The sequence below is a fragment of the Heloderma suspectum genome, chromosome 1 (assembly GCF_057233095.1).
Source record: "Heloderma suspectum isolate Gila_16-S chromosome 1, 16-S_ref, whole genome shotgun sequence".
Taxonomy (NCBI): domain Eukaryota; kingdom Metazoa; phylum Chordata; class Lepidosauria; order Squamata; family Helodermatidae; genus Heloderma; species Heloderma suspectum.
This window is the reverse complement of record NC_139458.1, coordinates 286,553,756-286,577,637: the sequence shown is the minus strand read 5'-3', so window position 1 is coordinate 286,577,637 and position 23,882 is coordinate 286,553,756. Positions and strand designations below refer to the sequence as shown.

Genomic DNA, 23,882 nt, shown 5'->3' with positions numbered 1-23,882 from the left:
TAATACAATGTTCTCAGGATTCAGTCTAAGATTTGGCCTACACATGCAGGAGACCAAGGCGGTAGAATCCTGAGGTACAGAATATACTGCACAGATTGTATGTGGGGATGCCATTTTTGAAAGGTCTCCTGTGTTTAAAAAAAATAAAAATAAAATCCTGATCGGTGTGTGTGGTTTTTTTTTTAAATACACACACTTAAGAGAGTAAGGTTCTAGCCCAGGCTGCGTCTTACATGCAAGCTTATTTATTTATTTATTTATTTATTTATTTATTTATTTAATTTTTATACCACCCAATAGCCGAAACTCTCTGGGCACTTCACAAAATTAAAACCACAAAAATACAACAGAAAATATAATACAAAATACAATAGATTAAAACTACAGAATAAAAATACAACCACAGTAAAACCTAGCAGCAGTGCAGATATTTAAAACGCAATATGAGGGAGAGAGCAGGGTGGAGTGGGGGTGATATTTATCGCTCAAGTTTAATATAACATCCAGGAAAAGCATCTTATCGGAGGTGTTTCATGCCCTAATGAAGAATCACTGCACCAACCAACTTCAGTGGAGGCTGGTGGCTCCGATTTTGGTGGGGCTGTAATGCCATTCTGGGTTTCAGTTAGAACCAGCCAGAACTCTGAAGGAGCTGAACCAGTCAGCTGATTGTGACTGACACCCAGAATAGAATTACAGCCCCACCAAAATCGAAGCCACCAGCCTCTACTGACCAACTTGTAATATTGGAGGGGACTTAACAGTACACAATTGCTCCTAACGAAATCCAATCTACTTTTAAGGGAAGGTCATCAAACTTTCAATACATGGAATGCAGAAAAATGCTATACACTGAAGCTGGCATATTGCCAATTAAGAATGGCCTGATTCTCACGCATATTTTGTTCGAAGGCAGAATTTAAAAGGAATATTCTAAATGTTTGGAATGCTGTGAAACTACTATAAGGTCATGATTTTGCACATAGGGGTGGACCAGAAACATGTTTTTGTATTGGAGACACTCTCTTCCCTGTCCTGTTGTGTCCACCCAATCTCATATTTTACAATATTTTAGCATTCTGAATACAATCTGCAGAGCCTGGTGTGTGAGCGAAAGTGGCCAAGTATATGTATAGCAGATCCTGGGCTTGGTTTATAACTCCAAAGAAGGGTATATTTTACATTTTAAACTACTTCCCATGGTGGTTACTGAAGCTACCTTCAGCTCAGTTCTCAAGATCACTTTTGCTGTGGCAAAGCCCCATGCAAATTTTACCTATCTTTTTATACAACATCTCTTTTACTTTCAATGTTCACCTAACACATATGACCCGATATATATGATTGGGTGTACCATGTGGATTTTTTTTAGGAGGAATGCACAGTATATGAAATTGGCAGATATAAAAGATACTTTATGGTGACTTTATATTAACAAAAGGAACATAAGAACAAGTTTCTCAGACATGTGAATTCAGTATAATAGGATTGGATGACAAATTTGGTGGCTATCAGCTTGGCTTTAAAAACTTTTTAACTTGGAAAGCTTTGTGCCTGTGCTCAGTATATGGCAGCTACCTTTTTTCAGTGTGCCTGGTGGTCCCAACCATGCTGACGGTATATGTATGAAGAAAAGTGAACATACTTCCAAACACTGTAACTGAAAGCAAACTGCAACTTCTCTTTTTTTCAGTGGTGGCATGGAAAACTGTAATAGCTAGGCCTCATACATACACCACTCCCCACATAGTGGGCATCACCACACAGTATGAAAAGTTGTAGGGATTGGGCCCAGCACCTCTGCAGATGCACCCCAAGAAGACATGGGAATGGATTCTGAGTCAGGCAGGGAGGGGGAAGGCATTCTGGAGCCACCAAAGTTGCAGGAGGCCGGTGAGAATAATAGTGCCAGAGAGGATGAAGCTCAGCTGCAGCCTAATCATTTGGATGACAGCCAGGCTGGGGCCTCTGAATCTGTGGGAACGCAGGCTCCTAAACACAAGGAGGCGGGGGTAGGAATAAGAGACCCAAGGGTCAGGAATAAGAGACCCAAGGGTCAGATGTCAGTTGAAAAGGGAGGCGCAACATAAGGTCATGAGACGTTCCAAGAGACTGGCAGCCAAGGAGATGACACCCCTGGAAAGACCCACCTTGAGGGTGGGACTTAGTAGCCCACTCGGGCTGAGAAAGGAAGCTGTCATAGGCAGTGACAGCTTCGTAGCAACTCTTTTTCGTGGAGCCTTAACCCAGGTGACTACACGAGTCTACACAATCCTGTAGTATGCAAAGTCTCTTAGAAAAGCCTGCCTCTAATGGATGCATGGTGGGGCCGCAGTGGCTTAGTGGTTAAGACGCTGAACTGCAGACCGAGACCCGAGTGCTGCGTGACGGAGTGAGCTCCCGTCTTCAGTCCCAGCTCCTGCCAACCTAGCAGTTCGAAAGCAAGAAATTGCAAGTAGATAAATAGGTACGCTTTGGTGGGAAAGGTAACAGCGTTCCGTGCGCCTCGGTGTTCAGTCATGCCGGCCACATGACCACGGAAGAGTCTTCAGACAGCACTGGCTCTTCAGCTTAGAAATGGAGATGAGCACCACACCCTAGAGCTGGACATGACTGGTTGGGGACACCTTTACCTTTTACCTTAATGGATGCATGAGGATACTGTCTGTAGCCTGAGGCAATGTCTTTTTACTTGTAGTTTGCATAATAAAACTGACTGGAAATAGGACCTGACAGTGTGATTGCAAAGAAAGCCAGGGCTGGGTGTCTGACAAAAGTAGAAGTTGCCTGATTTCGCATAGCCAATTATAGCACTTACTCTGAAGTACTGTGATGTAAATCATGAAGGATGAAATTCCTAAGCACATTTATTAGGGAATAAGCCCCAATGAACTGAAAGAGATTTACTTCTGAACAAACATGATTAGGATTGTTTTCTACATCATTTTTGTTAGAGGCCTTTCTCCATGTACCCCCAACTTCAGAGGTCAAGTAGAGGAGAGGGCCCTCTGGAGAGAGGGGGTGCCTCCAGACGGAAAGGTCCTAGTGCTAACAATCAGAAAGCACTGTGTACTTATTCCGTTTTTTCTTCCTTAACGGATTTTCCTCTGTAAGAAAAAAGATGGAAGAAGCAGGGGGGAAACATAGGAGGATTCCAACTGTCTGGACCGCCCCCCCTGCCATAAAGTTCCATGAATGAAGCAGGGCAATTGCATGTTTAAAGCCTTGTCTGGAAGCACCCAGGGTCTTTTCTATGATAGGCACAAACTGTGGAACTCTCTACCCAGACATGGAATAAACTGCAAGACTTATACCTTTCTAGGCTCCTGAAATACAGAATGCCATAGTAATAAAACATTTTTTAAAACAGCCAGTCAAAAACAGACGATACATTTGACTTCAAAGACAGTAGCTTGCCTTTTAATTTTGGACACAAATGGTTTTCATTAAGATGATCTCTTGCCTAGCAGTTTCGGTTCCCATCTTTGTTTACTGTTCTAAGAGTTATCACTTAAACTTTCAGGATGGTGTGTGTGTTTATGTGTGCATATTTGTATATATATGTGTGTGTGTGTGTGTGTGTGTGTACACACACACACACACACACACACATACACAAATTGCCTTGTGCATTTCTCGCTCTCGCACTGTATGCCTAGCTAGTCTTCAGTTAGTTACTTTCACCTTTTTTTGTTTGTTGACAGAAAAAGGAGATAAGAGAGGAAAGCTTAGCTGGAGGTCTGGACTGACAGAGTCACTCTCAGCAGGCTGTGTATAAAACTAATACTGTAGGCTTCTCAAGCATTCCCATCTGCATTCTCAAGAGGATTGTTTTTTCTTGACAAACAACAGAAGTCTACAGGGACTTCCTGCCCGAACTCTAAAGGGCAGCAAACCAGTTTTAAATTGACTCTCCTCCAGCCTGGAGTTATATACTTGTTATGCTGCCTTTTAATTTTCCTGCAAGTTTAAAGGACACAAATCCTTGTTACAAGCAAGAGACCTTTAAAACTGTTCAGAAAGGCAAATTAATCTCATCCTAACATTAGGTGAAAAACACAAAAAGACAAAAGATAGGAAATAACTAACAGGCTCTCGTGATAAAAACTGAGTGCTGGATGTATACACAAATCTCTGGCTTCTAGATTATATAGAACAAAATTGGAATTATTACAAAACACAGAGAGTGTGACAAACGCCACTGCCTGACTTCTACCAATTTTAGCCAAATCATGATCCACACAGCCTTCTAAAAACAGAAAGGGGAGAGGGGGGCTGGAGCATCCTGCAATTTGAGCATTTGCATCTAATGACTTAAAATGTTATTGTTATGTTATATGATTAATTTGTGAACATAGTTAAGAAGCACATTAAGGACTATATTTTTTCTGTTTATGTGAAACAATATGTGGCAGCTGAATCTTTTTTCCACACCACAAATCCCACATTTTAATAACCATCTTTGAGAACTTCTGTAATTGCAGTCATAGACTCAGTTTGGATGATCACGATGGAGAAAGTAGCCATCGTGGCTTCTCTCCCCATCCCCGCATGTGCAGTGCGCGTGACCACCATTGCATAATCCCCTGCGATGCACCCCAGGTTGGCATGTCGCCCAAACCAGGTGTATGGTGTGGCGGGAGTGGCTTCGTACCCACCCTACAACCTCTACTGCACATTGTAGGTTTTAGGGTGGGTACAAGGTGACCCATGCTACACTGCATGCCCAGTTCAGACAACCTGCCAACCCATGCTGCATCATGGGCGATTATGCAAATGGTGGTCACTGGGGGAGAAGCCATGATGGCTTCTTCCCCCGATGCAATCGTCCGAACAGAGCCACAGAAAAATTCATTCCCCATCAAATTAGACATGCCACAAGCCAGTGAAGCTTGTGAAGCATGAACCCTCGCATTTAAGATGAATTAGCCCCATAAACTTTGAATGATAGGCTTAAGAACATAGCAGTTGAAGTAGTTGGTAAATTACACTAGATGTGTGCAATCTGCCAGAACAGTGCAGACATGATGGAATGCAACAATGTGCAAAACAGGGCCATGGGGAACAAAAGTGATAGTCCCTCTCCATAGCAATGGCCATCTGACACTATTCTCTCGGTCTTCTATATTTGTGAATGAATTATTATTATTATTACATTTGTATCCCAACTTTTTTCCTCTTGCAAGGAACCCAAAGTGACTTACATAGTCCTCCTCCTCCTCTCCATTTTAGACTAAGAGTCAGTGACTGGCCCAAAGTCACCCAATGAGCTTCATGGCCGAGTTGGGACCAAATCTAGGATCTCCCGAGTCCCAGTCCAACACTCTGATCACTACACCACACTAGTTCTCTGTTGTTCTGCAGCAGCAAAATCACATGGCAGCACTTAAATGTTAAAATGATCCTGTGCAGGTTATTACACATTTGTTAAAAACGTATTAGGGGGCTTCTCTGTTGGAAACTACACTTTGACCATAAATGCAATGCTAATTTCTAAATTAAACACCACATCACATTTTGAAATTTCCATAGCCAATAAATATACCCATGGCAGGCTGTATTTCTATAGAAAATAAGTTCCTTTGATTTTTCAGCCAGACTTACTCCCAAATTGCAACTCACCCTAGCCCCCCTTTCCACCTGGCCATAGCAGTGCTGCAGCTTCCCACACTATCTTCAGGTTCAGAAAGCCCCAAAGAAGAACCGAGACCATACCTTTCGCATGCCAGCACTGTCCAGCTTCCAGGAAGGGTGATGTTGGCATGAGGAGAAGCCATCTTCAGCACACAAAGCATATATTTTACCTCTGAGCTGTGGTCCCTCTCTTAAATTATCTATTCCATTATTTTCTGAGGTAAGTTAGGCTGAGAGACAGTGACTTGCCCAAGGCCACCTGACCAACCTCATGCCTAAGTGGGGATATGAATCTAGACTCCCCAGTCTGAATTCAGTACACTAACCACCAGGGCCAGCGACAAAGGTAGGTATGGTTGGGTACTTGCTGAGGGCCTACACTCCAGCAGAGACCCACTGACAAGAGTCCCCCTGGACTTGCTCCTCCTCACCTTTGCAACGTGCTTGTTCATTCTCTTCTCACTCTGGCCCAGATACCAGTGATGGTGAGAAGGAGGAGCAGTAGATGCCACTGTCTACTTGCTCACTGGCTGGCTGCTTGTCAAGCAAGCAAGTGGCAGCAACAATGAGGAAGAGGAGAAATAGCAGCTGATGACAAAAGTGGTGAGAAGGTATATTCACTGAGCGAGGGGGCCCATTGAGGGTGTCTTGCCCAAGGGCCCTCAAAAACCTGGAGCTAGCATCGCTAACCGCTATACACATTGGTACTCAGCAATACCACAGCTGAATCTGTCATTCATTGGTGAACAGATCCAGTTCTTGACTGGACAAGAAGGTATTTCGGAAACTGTCCTAGTGCATGTGGAATAAGACCAAGGAGTGGGCTGTCAAGTCAAAAGGTATGGGAGTGGGGATGTGTAGGAATAGATCAGCAAGAATGGGAAAGGGAATGTGGTGAGATGTTCTAACTCACTAAATTTTCCTAGTTTTAACTTCTGATTCTGTTGCATGTGTTTACATTTATAGCATCACTCTTTGGGATTTGCAGATTTGAAAAAAAAACCCCAAAATATAACAAGCATTGAATCAAGACCAACAATGTTCAAATTCTAGTGAGGATGGATTACAAATATTAGTGAAACTGCTTTGTCCTTTACCAGGAAAATATCATTCTTTCAGGGCAGTAGCCAATATGTCATTCTGTTAGCACAAATGACACTGTGCTAGCAGAAACTAGGTTCTGAATGATGTGCAAGAAGAGAATCCAACTAAAGTTACTTTTGCGCCAGCATGGTTGTACAACCTGTTGTACAACCCTGTTGTCCAATGGGGTTGTGCAGCAGGTTACACCAGTCGTGTAACTGCTTGCACAACCGCTTGTGCAAGCGCAATGCACAACTGCGTGCGCAATGGGAAAATTTGGCGGAGCTCCACTAGCAATAATGACACCATTGGATACTGCCCTCAGTGTTCTTATGTTCTGACTGAAGATTAGACTAAAAACAGGCTGGAGATGTTGAGAGAACTCTCACAGTTTCCCATCTGCAGGGTCAGTTGAGTCCAGTTCAGTTTCTTGTGGTAGGATAGGGTAGGCTAAGCAAGCTTACATTCGTTATCTGCTACTCAAGGGTAACATACCCTAATATTATTATTTTTTACACAGCTGAACCTATCGCACAGAATTGTGAGGATAAAAGGAGCCAGACCTTTTATTTTCACAAACAGGTTAAAAATATAATGAATTAATCAATGAATTAATACACTTGTCCTTGTTTAGGGCACATTATAAGCAATTTTCGAAGACCAGTTGAAGTGGCCAAATATCTCATTGTTCACCAAGAAACATCTCCACATCAGTTAATTTGTTTTTCACTGGTACAGCCTGACCAAAATATTATTAGGAAAATGTAAACCAAGAAAGAGGATGATGGCAACACTGATGCATCGCAGACTATGAGAAGTTCACAGAAGATTTATTGAAGGTTCAATCCTATGCACAAGTGCAAAAGCTGGTTTGAAACTCAACATTAAAAAAACTAAGATCATGGCATCTGGCCCTATCACTTCCTGGCATATAGAAGGGGAAGGATTGGAAGCAGTGACAGATTTTACTTTCTTGGGCTCCAAGATCACTGTAGACGGTGACTGTAGCCATGAAATTAAAAGACGCTTGCTCCTTGGGAGGAAAGCTATGGCAAACCTAGACAGCATAGTAAGAAGCAGAGACATCACCTTGCCGACAAAGGTCCGTCTAATCAAAGCTATGGTTTTCCCAGTAGTAATGTATGGCTGTGAGAGCTGGACTATAAGGAAGGCTGAGCGCCGAAGAATTGATGCTTTCGAACTGTGGTGCTGGAGAAGACTCTTACGAGTCCCCTGGACTGCAAGGAGGTCAAATCAGTCAATCCTAAAGGAAATCAACCCTGAGTGCACATTGGAAGGACAGATACTGAAGCTGAAGCTCCAATATTTTGGCCACCTAATGCGAAGAGAAAACTCTCTGGAAAAGACCCTGATGCTGGGAAAGACTGAAGGCAAAAGGAGAAGGGGACGGCAGAGGATGAGATGGCTAGATAGCATCACGGATGCAATGAATATGAACCTGAGCACACTCCGGGAGAGTGCGCAGGACAGGAAGGCCTGGCGTGCTATGGTCCATGGGGTCACGAAGAGTCGGACACGACTGAACAACAACAACAAAGTCATACAACTAGGGAATGGCTGGGGAATGCTGGAAGTTGTAGGATTTTTTTCTGTCTAAACATGCATAGGATTGTGCCCTAACCCACACAAAAATTCAAGAGTCCAACAAGCTTCAGGCTATGCAGCCCTTCTTCAGAAGAATAATTTGGAAAATGATAAAATCCTTACTAAAATTAGAATAGACTAGAATATTAGTAGACACACTCTACTAATTCTAGTTCTAGTAGATACCCTCACAATGCAAACCTATACATGTCTACTCCGAAGTAAGCTCTCCTAGGTTCAGTGGGGCTTACTCCCAGGTACGTGCAGTTTAAATTAGTATACAGAACAGTATACTAACAAGAAGCTTGTATAACCCCCTCAATAATAAAATGTAAATAATAATAATAAAATGATAACATCATCTTTTATTAAAAAAAATTAAAAAGGGGTTTCCCCATTGTCAGCACTTTTAGAAGTGTACAACTTCATATACTGACATAATTTTTGAGCGGTTTTTGGAAATGTGTATGTTAGTACTCTTAACAGGGATTTTGACTTCTGTTTAGGTATCCCCCTGAAGGGCTGTGCACCTTTAATAGTCTGGCTTGCATGAGGAAAAAGAAGCCAGCGGGAAATGCTGCGAGCACACTAATAATGTGCTTTCCTTTACAAAAGTAAAATCAAAACTGCAAGTGATCTTAAGTCACCTATACAATGATGTTTTCCATTATTTTAAATCAAAGTCTCATATACTTAATAAGGCAGTCAGTCTGTTTATATATATCTTGTACATAACAATAAAGCTTCCCACCAAACCAAGTGTATTATTGTGGCATGCAGTCACTGCATAACCCATCATTATAGTAGCCTATACTGAATTCATATATTTTCTAAGTCTGTAGGTCCTTCCACGCTATACAAAATTGACCTATTGGTTTCTCAGAACTGAATTTGACATAAGCACAATGAAATTATAGAAGACAAAATGGTTATTGGATAGATGGTAAATGGTTAAATGTAGTCCTGATCTTTCTGGACTAAATCCAGTCAAAGCTAAAATTTTCTGAGCCCACCTGGTGATGTTTAAACTCAGTAAACCTGGGGTAAGATGTCAACCCAGCTACCTCAGTCACCATTTGTCCCAGCTTTTTCTTCTATTCTTTTTAAACTTAGCTCCTCAGACCACCTCATGTGTTAGATCAGTCCAGAGCGGATTCCATGAAAACATCTATGACGCTAGAAACCAAAGAACTGCTGAACTAATTCTGCATGCTCAAGGGAGTATTGGGCCTGTGTTTGTCAAACCACATCCTACTGCAGCACAGAGCAACACTTTTAAAACTCAAGAGACTTTCAAAAGCAGTTGATGATGTGGCTGCCAGCATTTGTTATTCAAAATCAACGATCTCATTGAGCAACAGGGTTGCCATCTGTCTATTTTTCAACTGGGTAGTGAGGAAATTGAAGATCTATGTCCAGTGTCTGGACTCCAATGTTCAAAATCCAGGAAAAGAAGAGGAAGGAAACACATTAGGGCAGCATTTAATCCTCTCCACTGCCATGTCTTACTCCTGGCAGGTCTCATGCTTGCACTTCCCACCTCTATGGTGATATGACCTGCTCAGTCACAAAGCTTACTGGTTACCTTAGGCCATTCACTGCAAAGGTCAGGAAGCTAGGAGTAAAGTGGTGGCTGGAAGTGGAGGGAGAAAGCTGTAGAATGGGGAAAAAGGCTTTCCAGGACAGGAAATTCCTTTCTCCTCTACCCATGCTCCATCCCATTATTATTCACCCTAGAGTTTCTATTAGCCTTCCTCAACTCGGTGCCTCCTCCAGATGATTTGGACTAACTCCCATCAGCTCCAGCCAGCATGACCAATGGTCGGAATGCTGGGAGGTATAGTCCAAAAGAACTGGAGGCTGGGGAAAGCTGGTTTACATTGACACAGCTCTCTTCTACTACTAATCCACAGCAGGAACCTGTGTAAGTACATCACGGAAGTGTAGGAAATCAACCAATCCTTTTCAGCATTCTCCCTCCATCTCCAGCCACACCCTCATGCCTAGCTTCTTGTTCTTCATATTCTCCCCCTCTATGTGATGTTGGTGTGCGTGTGCACATGCGCATACATGTAATATGAATCAGGCCCATACTTTTTAAAGCCTGATATCCATGACGTCCTAGAACCCAAACCCTTTAGGCATGCCTAAAGTAGCTCTTTCACTCTTGGCCTCAGGTTGGGATCTGTGCAACTAGCTTCATGTGAGGAAGTGGGCTTTTGATCACTAGCTCTTCTGCCATGCCACCGGGCAACCTGATGGGACTTTGAAAAGAAGTGTGTGATATGGCAGTGGGAGATCTGCTGTTCCAAAAAAAGTCAATAATTCCAGTGGGCATGCCCAAGCCCTTTGTATTCTAGCCTTATTGTGTCCAGGCAACAAAATGTTTTCAAGGCTAAATCTTATTAATGTTCCAGCCAGATCTTTTTTTTCATGTATTACAATATTTACTGCATCATGCATTACAATATTTACTTGTGCCATTCATAAAGGGTGGCACTTAGTTGGCAAAAAATGAAGTGCTCTGTATACAACTGTTGCTGCCAAGAACACAAATGCCTAGTTGCACTCAAGAAAACTAAACTAGGCGAGGTTTTAGTTATTCTTCATCGATGTAGAATTATAAATCACATATATGAAGCATAGCTAAAGCATCTCCAGAAAAGCACGACCAATTTGTTAGTCTGGTGTCTGACATCCTATAAAACAGACGTAAACAAGGATCAGTGAGAGTCTTCATTTCAAACAGGAATTGGCAAATCCATTCTTACTTTTAAAATGATTAATAATGTAGTTCAAAGTAGTGCTCAAGGAATGGTATGTGCTAATTCTAAAGTTTCCTCTTTTCCTTACGAACTGTAAGCAGTCTATCTCCCACCACCACCAGCACGTGCGCGCACACACAGAGGGCCAGTTCACACAATTGCTGCAGTAGAATCTTACCGTAGCCCACAAGTTCTGGGTGGCTTGTTATCCACGGCAACAAGCCACCCAGCCTGGGTTCACATGTCATGATAAGCTGCTGTGCCCACCCTCTGTGGCTTGAATATTCACAATGGTGGCTGGCACGTGCCACAACCCACCATGGCTTATATAATTCACAGTGGGTACTGGTGATTGTGTCAACCAGGTCACACACTTAAAAGTAGCAAAATTGTGATGTGGATAGAGAAAGAGCATTTCACTGATATACCTCAAGTCAGGCAATGCCCATAAGAAGAGCTAATGAATCTTCTGAAATGGTGATGAACTACCTCATTCACTGGCCATGTTTGGATGTCACACTAGAGCATAGTTTAGTGTGATGATCTCAGGTTTGCTTGTTTCAAACCAGCCATAATTAACTTTAGCCACAGTTTGACAGTTCGACAAGCTGTGGTTAAGCAACAGCAGAAGTGGAAGCTTCCAAATTCCTCATAGCCACACAAGAGGAAAAGGGAGTAAAGGAGTGTGAGCTAAGGATCGCTGCAGCTTGTTCTGGCTCATTCACATCACACCAAACTATGCATTAGTGCAGGGGTGCAGAACAGTTTTGGGTTGGGGGGGCAGATTGCCCGCCACCCTGCAGGCCAGATGATGTCAGGAGGCTTGACCCCGCCCCTGACATCACATCAGGTATGTAGGCCCGCCCCCTGATGTCACTTCCCCCTTTTTTCTTTTTATCTTCATATTGGAATGTGGCACGGAACTGTGCCTCCTCCCAGCATGGAGAAAGCCCAAGCCACCCCACATCACTGCTGCTATCTCCAGTCTCAGACTGGAGATAGCAGTGGGGATATTCTCTGAGGTGATTCCTCTCGGGGCAAGGATTGGAGCCTAAGTCCCACCCCCTGGAGGGTGGGAAGAGGCAGCACAGGCCAGAATGGGGTACCTTGCAGGCTGGAAGTTCTGCAGCCCTGCTTTAGTGTGACATCCAACTGTGGCCACCAATTTTATCTGGAAGTAAAGTACAATAGACTCATTCTTCCTGAACCTACAAGACAGCTTCAGAGGTCAAGAATTATGATTAAGTAAATCTGAGAAAATGTAACTATTGGAAACATTTGCGCAAACAGCAAAGTATAAAGCACAAAATTTTCAGACAGAAAGTTATAACTAGCAGTCTAAATTTAACAGCAATTAACACAAGAAATCTACTAGATAGGAGCACCGGGGGTTGGGGGAGCAGGGAGAAGTGAACCAACTACCTTCCCCTAGAGAAAGAAATTTAGAACTAAAAAGAACTTATGATAGGGTGCATTTTAAGAGACAAGTCCCAAGAACAAATTTTATTTTATTTTTGTCCACAATTCACATTTGGGGTGGGGTGGGGGTCTGTCCAGGCAACTAAATTCAGATCTGATACAAACTTGCATGTAAATCCATCTTCAACTTTATTGAAAATGCAACTTTTACAGAAAACTAATAAACTTAGCAGATGAAATACTTAGCTGTAGTACAGTTGAAGCAGGTTGAGATAAATGAGATGGTATGGATGAGGTGAAAAGACAATGAAAAAGACAACTCAGGATGGCAGAGAAGGAGGCCAGAAGGAGGCTGTCTCTTTGGCTGGATCTACACTTACTGCCTTTTTTCGCTTCCAATGAGGTTTCACTGCCCGCCTTTCACACTATGCAGTAGCCGCCTCGAACTGGAACCGGAATTTCCCACTTCTGTGCTCCTACTTTTAATATCCTAATATCCCGGTACTTCCCCTTAATATGCTCTGATTTTCCGCCTTCGCTACCGTATCCGGTCATAGTCCCTTCCCCCGCCTGTCCATATACGGCAGTGTTTGTATTTCCCTCCTGTCCAATCACAGCTCTCGACGGCCCCATGTCTTCTTCCGGCTACTGATCACATAGCTTCCTCAGCAGCCCCCGTTTCCTCAGCAACAAGCAAAGTGCTGGATGTGTGCACGCTTGTCTGATCTCGGAAGCTAAGCGGGGTTGGCCTCGGTCAGTGGTTGGATGGACGACTGCCTGGGAATCAGGCTTCCTGCACTGAGCAGGGGTTTGTTCTATCCCTTCAAATGAGATTAAGTTTTACCTCCTCCTATCCCCCGCTGTGGATGTTTGTTTTTTTAATTAAGGCGTTATCCTCGCAGAATCGGGGCTTCTCTGCAATGTTTTTTTTTCTAATTCAGGCATGATCTTCGAAGCTTCGAAGCTTCACAACTTTGAATCTTCGAAGATCATGCCTGAATTAGGAAAAAAACATTGCAGAGAAGCCCCGATTCTGCGAGGATAACACCTTAATTTTTTAAAAAAAATCCAGAGCGGGTGATAGGAAGGGGTAAAACTTAGTCTCATTTGAAGGGACAGAACAACCCCCTGCTCAGTGCAGGAAGCCTGATTCCCAGGTGGTCGCCCATCCAACTACTGATTGGGGCCAACCCTGCTTAGCATCCGAGATCAGACAAGCGCGTGCAGGAAAACAGCAGGAAAACAGCACAGCACTCGAGTGTGAACCGAGCTCGCACATTTGATGAAGCACTGCAACGGGGAAAATGGGTGAGTGTGAATAATCACGTTGTAATGCGAGAGCGTTTAACCTGACGGGACACCGAATTCATTGCGATGGTGGGCGCAATGTAGATTGGCCCTTTGATCCAGAAGAAATTATAACAGGTCTAGACATTCTTCCTAGGAACAACCAATCAATATATGATGACAGACAATAAGACCTGATTAGTTGCTGAGAGATCTATAGAAAAAATTAAAGCTGTTCTAAATACAAAGATGAGGGAGTGATATAACAAATAACACAATTGGGTCAGATCAAGTAAGAGATAAAAGTCACATGGGAAGAAAGAGACCTGGTATTGAATATTATCAGTAGACAGAATTAGCCATAATTATTTCATATTAGGAATGAAGCTTTGCCGAATAACAAGATTTATGAGTAGGGAATTAAATGATGGGTGATGGGAGTGCATCCAGCTGCAGGGAAGGAGACTTGGGGCAAAAGAGGAACATAGGAAGCAGCCTTATACTGACTTGGACCATTGGTCCATCTAGCCCGGTATTGTCAACACTGACTGGCAGCGGCTTTCCAGGGTTTCAGGCAGGAGATTTTCCAGCCCTACCTGGAGATGCTGGGGATTGAACCTGGGACCTCCTGTATGCAAAGCAGGTGCTCTACCACAGAGCCACAGCCCCTCTCCTAAGAGCTTAGGGGATGTCACAAAAACTGGATTGAGAGAGACAGAGTTAATCATTTTCTTGAGAAATCAGGATCTAAAGAAAGGTACCAAATTTGCAAATTATTAATATAAACAGCAGCTAAAATGAAAACAAAACATGATTCATTGAAGCCTTGGAATATGTTGTTGGCTACACATGCTGAAGCGGTTATGTGAACGTGCCCCGAGATCATTTTGAAACAGTTGTTATTTTGGCATTCTTCGAAGGAAGACATTGTTTCATACCCTTGCTTTTTATGTTTTGTTTGTCCAAAAGTCGACTAACAATGCACAAACAACACTGTTATAGCATGCCAGACTTCTTGTCTAATCTCCAACAACGTAGGTATGAGATACTCATATATTTGAACTCTTGGTTCAGGAAGGTGATTAAGCTCTTGAGCCTTTGTCTAAGCTACTCTCATCTCTAAATAAAATTACCACTGTTGCTAACACCGGCACATTGCCACCAGAGGTGACAATGGCGGGAAGCAGCCATGTAGCCAAGTCTTGAGATAGCCACTCAACTTTTCATGGCTCTTACACTTAATAGCATGCCCACAGCAGTGCTAGAGAATGCATACTTTCGAACATTAGACACAGATGAAAATACAGACACCCTAGTATATCTGTAACATCTATTCCCGCAACAAGCAGCACTACCTGGACCTCTTTTTCACCACCTGCGGCACATTGTATTGACCAAATAGCCTATCCTGCACAAGCTTCTGAAGAAATGGTTGCCACATTATTTGAGTGACTATACACGGTTTCATTAAAATAAAATATATATTGTGGTGGCCTATGGCTTTAAACAGTACAAGTTGTTCAAAGCTTCAAAATAAAATTTAAAAACTCAAAGGATGTTCAATAAAACCTTTAATCTTACAAAGGATCTGGCTGCATTTTTATAATAGCTGCCATTTGAAACACCTTCAGCAATATTTATTACCTGCACAGGTGACTATAGCCACGAGGGAGGGATGGAAGGGAAGCAGTACACTGGCACTACATTTGTCTGTGCATTTACATGCATGTGTGCTACAGTCAAGATGCCTTCCCGTCCACTCAGATATTTAATTCCTGGAGACCAAAAAACCTGATGTGCTCTAGTCCAGGTGTGTGCGGATAAGCATTAAAAAAGGCACCCCAATATTTCCTCAAACAGTGAAAAAACAGGGACAGTAGGTTGTAATCCAGTGGTGTTATTCTGCTGATGCAAAGTTTCTACAACTTGCAGAAATTCCATTTGTATCCTTTTGCAAGTGACAAAGCCAATACTTTGATTCTGGTTGCACAAGCACTTTCATAACTCATTACAACCTCATTGCACTAGGTGTTTGCTGGTGCTTGTTGTTATGCTAGTACTTGCACAATTACTAGCAAAACAATGCCACCTCGTACTTTTTCTGCCAGCATTATGTTAGATGCAACCCAGTGTTTTACCACAAGCAGGTACTGGAAAGTAGGAACAGTCTCTCATAAATGGCAGTATATGGAGAACATGCCTCTCTGTGTGCCTGGGGACCAGTTATTTTCTTAGAGCCCTGATTAGTGACTAGTTTTTACTGGATGGCCACTTGAAGAGGTACTGGAGCATCATAGCCCAATAGTTAACTGCTGGCAAATCCCATGGCCAGAGCAACTGCTTCCTTTCCTTCACACCCCTACCTGTCTCTGTACTGGCTACTGGGAGACCAGATGGTTACCATTTGGCTCCAGGATCTCCAGTTGATGACTTATAACAGCTTCCCTATTTTGCCTTACCTGTTAAACATTCCAAAAATGATAGGGAAAGCATAGGAAGTTTCAGAAATACAGAATAATGAATGTGCTTATGAACAAACAAAACAGTGCAAGAACATCAACATTCTCTTTTTTCGGTCATGCAGCTTGAAAATTATATCCAGGATAACATGAAAAAAGAAATGGTAGAGATCCAGCAGAATGCTGTGCAGAACCAGACAGCAGTAATGATCGAAATAGGCACAAACCTATTAAATCAAACAGCTGAACAGACCCGCAAATTAACAGATGTTGAAGCACATGTAAGTACCAATAGTATAACCTGCAATAATTCTGTACAACCTGAAATAATCCAAAAGAGCAATGTGTAATATGTTGTGCATGTTGTTATATTTTTCCACAGAAAAAGCATATCCATGCAGTTACATCAGAAGCACTGAGCTTGTAAAAGGAAAAGCCTCATCTTTTTATTTTGTAGCTAATGGCTGCAACCCAGAGAACAGCATGGTTAGCTCTGTGACTCGTGTAGAAGATTTTTATTGAAGCTGAAGTCCAGAAACCTTCAACTCCAATAAAATTGTTCTCACAATTTGGCAGATCTATAAGGTAAACAACTCTTTATACATGGTGAATACAGTTAACTAGCTTACAGTTGGCAAGAGAGGCTGCGCACCTCCATTCAAATCAGAAGGTTTCTCAAACTGACAGGACCTCTGACTTGTCAAGATTTACTTCAACTTGTTTGCCCTCATCCATCCTAAAACTGCCTCCAGACACCAGTTCAGAATTTCGACTGCACACCTGGGATTAGATGATGGAGTTAGAGCTGCATGTCATCTGCATAATGATGACAACACTGCCTAAACCTCCTGATGACATCTCCCAGCGGTTTCATGTAGATGTTAAGAAGCATGGGGGATGAGCCAGAACCTTGAGGCAATGGTTCTGAGGCCAATGGTCATTGAGTGGAACAGAAGAGCCCAGCACCACCATCTGGATCTGTCCAGCCAGGAAGAATGAAAGCCACCATAACACCATGCCTCTGAGCCCCACCCCAGAGATCTGATCAGGAAGGATATCATGGTTAGTGGTATAAAAATCTGCTGAGAGGTCCAGGAGAACGAATAGAGTTGCACTCCCTGCTCTATTCTCCAGAATAAGTCATTAACCAGGGTGACCAAAGCTGTTTCAGTCCCAAACCCAGGCCAAAATTCAGACCGGAAAAGATCTAAATAATCAGTGCCCTCCAAGACTGTGTTTAACTGGCAAGCCACTACTCACTCTAATGCCAAGGGATCTAAATTTGGCTCCTTTAATAGTGGCTTTCCTATTGCTTCCTTCAGGGTGGCTGGAATTACACTGCTTCTTAACAAATTATTTATCACCTCTGAAGCCAAAATATGTAGCCCAGCCCTAGCAGATTTTATTAGCCAAGGACAAGGACCCAAAGAGGTTTGCCTCAATCCTCAGTGCTCAAAATAGAGCAGCCACTTTCCCTGTGGAGCTTGCAATTGAAATAGGTAGAGGAGAGAGAACTATGTGAGAAGGATGGGCTCAGACTAGGACAGCTGAGCAGTACCCTGACACTGGAAAAGCAGGGATTTAACCTTGGTGGGTACAGGATTGTGAGTGGGGCAGAAATAACTTGAGGAGAAGCACAAAGGGCCAGACTATGCAGTGTCAGCAGCTACCTAATAAAGGTACTCCTTTATTATGGGGAGGGGCCATAGCTCAGTGATAGAGCACATGCTTTGCACATGCAGAAGATCCCAGGTTCAATTCCCAGCATCTCCAGGTAGGGCTAGGAAAGAATCTTGCCTGAAGCCCTGGAGAGCCGCAGCCAGGCAGTGTTGACAGTACTGGGCTAGATAGAAGGCAGCTTCCTATGCCCTCATTTGGGCAAAGATGATACTCTGTTCTTACGCCAAAACAACACTTCTAAGTTTTTGCTGTAGGAGATACATCTTACTGCTTTGCACTTTAATTTGCAAAGTGCTTCAAGTAGATTCCTATTACTCCCCTTTTTCTCCCCATAACAGAGGGGGGCTGAAACAGAGAAGAGATTCTGAGCTAACCCTGGATCAAAATCCTGAGCATACTTCTGCAGTGGTTCTTCATGCAGCACTCAACTTAGGACTCTTACAGCGGCCTTACAGTTATGCACCCTTACAGAAGGCACAGTCTGTGAGGAAACTTGGATAAGCATGAGCATTTCAATAGTTATGATTTAACTGCAGGATAAATGAAAGGACTGAACTGAGTGGGAGAAAGGTTAGGAAGTAACAGGAAGCTACAAAGAAAAATAAATTGCCACATTTTTTCAAGTTGATGTCCAAGTCCCAAATCAATTGTGGTTCCTCAAGAGGAACAGAGAGGTTCCCATACTCAAACTGCGGGAGGAGGGAATGGCCCTCATTATAGAACTCAACTCAAATACCATCCAAAAGTGTGGTTATTATGGAGTAACCACAAACTATTACATTTACAGAACAAACAATATAGATGTCCTGAAAAAATAAATTTATTTCAGAGCTTCTTACATTTCTCACAATGTGTGAAATTTGTGTGAAGAATTTGTATAAAGTTACAATTGTTTTCCAGATTTTTTTTACATTGGAGAAAGGGAGGAGAGCTCTTTTGTTAGCCCGTATGAAATTGACAAAGTTGTCATTAAATGCTTTGGAGGATTTTTGTACTTCAGCCTTCCCCAACCTTGTACCCTCCAGATGCCTTGCACACCAACTCCCATTGGCCCCAGCCAGAATGGTCAATGATAAGGAATGCTAGGAGATGGCATGCAAAACATCTGGAGGGTACCAGGTTAGGGAAGACTGGTGTACATTTTTTATAGCATTAAACCTAAAGCATTCTATACATGGCCCAAAATAACATGCTAGAATTTTGAAATATACCACTTCAGACTGAGGGTGTGGACTTATATTTTTGAAATCCCTCCCAATACAGAAATGCCCTATATGTAGTAAAACTAGCACACCACAGAGAGAATGATTCTCAGGGCTACTGTATTTATACAATGATATAAGATATCCTTTTTTTTGGAACAGTACTAAATGATCCACAGTTTATTAAATCTTTTAAGTTCAACATACCCCAAAGACAAAAGTGTGCATTTACAGAAAACCAGGGTAAACAGAATGTTAGTTTGACTACCTATACTGAAATGTGTGTGCATCATTTTCTTTCAGTCCATATGTAGCATCTTACTACTATAAGTTTATATGTCTGGAAGATGCTTTACAACCATTTTAAATAAATGAATAAATAATAAAAGAAATAATTCTGCTCAAAAGATGAAGATCTGTATTGGTGAGTGTGTCTGTATTGGGTTTAATTAACAACATCTGGGGATTTACAAAACAATTGTTATTTCAAAGATCTGGGAATCTCTTGACTGGATTCCTTCAAAGTGTTATGGGTGGTGTGGTCCTTGATGACAGGTCAGAAGCTTCAATTAATACAGAATATGATTGCCAGAATTTTGACTGGCGTGCCTGGTTCACCCATATCATGAGTTTTAAAAGAGCTTCCTTGGTTCCTTGGTTGCCTGTTTGCTTCTGGCCTCAATTCAAGGTGCTGGTTCTTACTTTTAAACTCCTAAGTAACTTGGGACTGAAATTCCTGAAGGAGCATCTACTCCCATAGCAACATGTCTGTTCTTTAGGATCTTCTGCAGAGGCCTTTCTCCATGTACCTCTTCCATCAGAAAAGAAGGTATGAAGATTATCTCAAGGTAGAAGACTTTCCTGGCAGTTGTAGCCCTCTTACAAAATCCCTTCCACAGAGAGTTTCAGCTAGCACCAACAGCTACTATTATTTACCAGGCATTTTAATAGGTTTTACTGATGTAATTGTACAAGTTTTAATGTTTTATCTGCTGTTTCTTGGAGGAGGGGGGTTATATTTGTTTTATGCTGCACCTGAAATCTGATATGATAAAGGGCAGTATAAAAATCTTTTAAATAAATAAATAAAATCTTCAGCAACAATTTAGAAATACACTGAAGCATGAAATCATGTCCTGAATGACTGTTCAACATGAAGGATGTGAGTAATAAATTCCTGCTGCCAACTGTAGCCAATTTTTGATGAATTAAAACAGTTGATTTAAAACACAATGGGGGAAGTGATATGGACTAAAGAGCATGTAGCAGAATGAACGGGAAGCAAGTCCTCATGACAGTGCTGTTTCCTCATTCTTAAAAACAGATGTCATTCTTGAGACTTAAAAGGAACGTACATTAAGAAGCGGATAAAAAAGCAGAATCATATTAAAACTGAAACCACGGAATGATTTATCAAAAAAGAAAAAATAAACTGTGACAGTACACAGGAAAACATTCTGTACAAAGATGAAGTAATTTTCTAAAGAATAAGAGAAACTATTTATATGGCAAAGCATCTGATGAAGTAGGTGGACTCTTGATGACAAATGCCCCTGACACCATAAACTAATTATCCTCTCCTAAGCTGCCACAGAACTTTTTCTTTTTTAAAAAATATTTAGAGACTAATACTCTGCTGGAATTATTCTGTAGAGGATAACATTCTGACATTTTAATCACTACCAACAGCTACTGATCTCTTGCTGATAGAATATTGTACTCAGATCTGAGTGTGGTTTCAGGCTTAGGCAAGTCAATATTTCTCAGCTTTAGTTTTCATAGTTCGGGACTAACTTTAACCCACCCAGTTCAGTGTGATGATGTTTGATGGCTTGGGCTCCAATCATGTAGAAAATGTAACATGAAATTCAGCCTAACCACAGGTACACCCACAGTAACCTAGAAGTGACTCCTACCAGTATGGCAGCTTGGGAAAGAAGCATCACATTCACAAAAATTGCTGCCACATACAGGAAGCTATATTTGTGGATGTGCTTGGTCACATATAACAGAGATCTCCAAGATGGGGCCCATGGGCACCTGAAAAAAATGTCATTTAATTTTTTCTGGGTTTTTTTTAATATACATACATAGATTTGTATGAAATGCATACAGCTTTCTAACAATTATACAAAGGCTTCAACAAAAGCAGACTAAATATCCAAATAAGTATCCATTTGAAGGTGGTGTCTATATGCCACCCGTTGAAATACTGAAAGTGTTGTAAGGTCCTCAATCCATTGCATTATAGGAGGTGAGTGTTTATCTTTCCAAGGTTGTAATATCAGTCTTTTAGCTGTCAAAAAGGCGCAAAGAATCCATTTATGCCAACCATTCGTTAATTTCCCCGATACAGGTAAATAATTTAAAAGAGCGTGTACATCAGTGAATATTAAAGACTGTACCAGTACAAAATTTATCTCTGTGTTAACCTCCCCTCAAAAGGAAGCAACTACTGGTTATTGCCAAATATATGTTTAAAAGAAGCATTTGCTGTATTGCACTGCCAGCAATTAGCTGAATTAGACAATCCCCCTTAATAAAAACATGTTGCAGTATGCAGTAGATGTGAAACCAATGTTTTCGCTGAAAAAGATGCAACCTAAGCTCCATAGACACAACAGGTAGATGCCAAAGTGGTGATCCACTGATCAGGCATTTTGTGGTGCCTACAGCAGTTTCTCAAGTTCCCAAATGTGCCCACGGGTCCAAAAAGGTTGGGGACTCCCGACATATGATATCTTTCACAGATTGAGGGCAGCTCAAGTCACATGGAACAGAAATTGACCCCATAAACTACATACAGTCTTTTGTCAATGTAGCCATAAGGAAATAGCAGTTACATCTTCTCAAACTTCTGAAAGTTTTTGTTTTCCTCTCATTCAGGTAAGTTACAATTGCATGTCTAGTTGCCTTTAGAGTGTGATTAACTTGGGAAGTACTCTTAATTTTCAGAATGCAACTCAGAATTTAATTTCTCAAAATATAGGTATTGAATCAGACAACAAGACTTGAGCTTCAGCTTCTGGCACACTCTCTTTCAACCAGCAAACTAGAAAGGCAAATTTCAGACCAGACCAGTGAGATAGGTAAACTGCAGGAAAAAAACAGGTAATAAATCTTCCTATTCAGTAATATACTGTTGATATCAATTATTCTTTTTTCTAGCAGCAAAGCATGTAGTCACAAAACCAGTTGCATTAAGCCTCAGGAATGCTTTCAAATGAACATACTTCAAGCCTTTAATTCAGTGAACAGAGATGGACTAAAACTGAAATGACTAGTTAATACCAGGAAATGTTGTTTGTATGCATAGAATTTGTGAAATGTGCCCAACATGTATGCACAATGTGGAATGCAATTTACAGGCACAAGGTCCCACTAAAGACATAAAATAACCATGTGCTGAACTGAGACTTAAGTTTTCCCCTGCTTGCTTAAACTCAATAATTCATAGTCTTCAGCCTCACAAAAATTCTCCCTTGAACTTCACCTTTCCTCCTACCCATTGAGGAGCCCAGGCTACAACTAATACAATTTTTCCATCTATTGTCTGGAAAAGGAGAGTGGTTCTATAGTTTAGGCCCCATCTATATGGCACCGCTTTGACTCCCCACCCCGTTGCAGCTGTGCAGCAATGAGGCTTTGAATTAGAATGCCCTGCAGTACGCTTGTGATGTACTGCGCGCTTCCCTTACAGACTCGCCGTGTCCTCTCTTTTTTGGCCATTTTACTGAAATGCACAGCTGTGCAGTCCCATGAGTGTGGGGGTGTGACTCTTCAGTTGCTGTTTTGTATTTGAGGGGCTCTGCTGTATCTTTCCATCCCTTTTTAGGTAAAAAGTGGGTGTTTTGTGCTCCTTCATTTCCGCACCATCAGTTTAACAGTTCCCCAGCCCGAGACTCTCGCGATGGTTCACACTCACAAGCGTGAGTGCTATGTACTTAGCCATTGCTCCGAAATGGTGACAAGAGCGATGTTGTTCCTCCCCCAAGACCCCCCAGCCCTTGGGTACTGAGTCCAAAAGCAACCATTGCGAAGATACAAAGCTGCAAAACTGCGAAAGTGTGATTAAATAAATGAAAATACTCCTCTGTGCCTCTGTAACTGCGCAGCTGCAAAGGGATGGGGGAGCAAAAGGGCATCACAGAGTGACGCAGGCACTACACATGCCTATAACACGCCCACTGTATGACGCGAAGTCAGGTTGGGAAAAGAACAGACAGCCCACAACCGCGGGGGAACCTGCAGCAAACCCCCCAAATTGCAGTAAAATGACTCCTTGGAACTCCGCTTTTTCTGGGCGAAAACCATGGACGGCTGTGAAGTCACGACTACATCATCTATCATGAGGGACCTCGACTCGCACCTGCCCCAGAGTAAAAGTCCAGTGTAGAAGCACCCTTAGTCAATGCAAGGGACAAGGACTGCCAACCTAGTTGGCAACTAAGATTTCTGTGAACTTGGGAGATGATCTAACAACTCTGAGCTAAGTAAAGGCATTCGTATAGGAATTCCATTGCCTCTCCACTCAGAAGACAGGGTTAAAACTGCTGTTAGACATAGCAAGATCTGCCTCATACTCTGAGGTCAATAATGGGAAAGAGTTTCTTCCTGTCAGATGGCAAATGGCCCTGTCTTTTGTTTGTGTGGCTTTTCTCTTTATTAGCCTTCCCCAACCTTGGGTCCCCAGATATTGTTGGGCTACAATTCCTATGATCCCCAGCCAGTGTGGTCAATGGTCAGAG

The 23,882-nt window shown here is 42.2% G+C and overlaps 2 protein-coding genes across 25 annotated transcripts in view; one reads left to right on the top strand and one right to left on the bottom strand.

Annotated features, from left to right (window-relative positions):
* Positions 1 to 23,882, bottom strand: part of MCPH1 (microcephalin 1) — a 156,223-nt gene that overhangs the window by 69,342 nt on the left and 62,999 nt on the right. The gene's annotated exons all lie outside the window — the stretch shown is intronic.
* Positions 1 to 23,882, top strand: part of ANGPT2 (angiopoietin 2) — a 139,824-nt gene that overhangs the window by 89,438 nt on the left and 26,504 nt on the right. For all 20 annotated transcript variants that reach the window (XM_084826798.1, XM_084826799.1, XM_084826795.1 and 17 more), the window contains 2 exons: positions 16,378 to 16,533; positions 22,124 to 22,245. In XM_084826798.1, the coding sequence (XP_084682924.1) occupies positions 16,378 to 16,533; positions 22,124 to 22,245 (278 nt within the window). The remainder of the gene's footprint in view (positions 1 to 16,377; positions 16,534 to 22,123; positions 22,246 to 23,882) is intronic.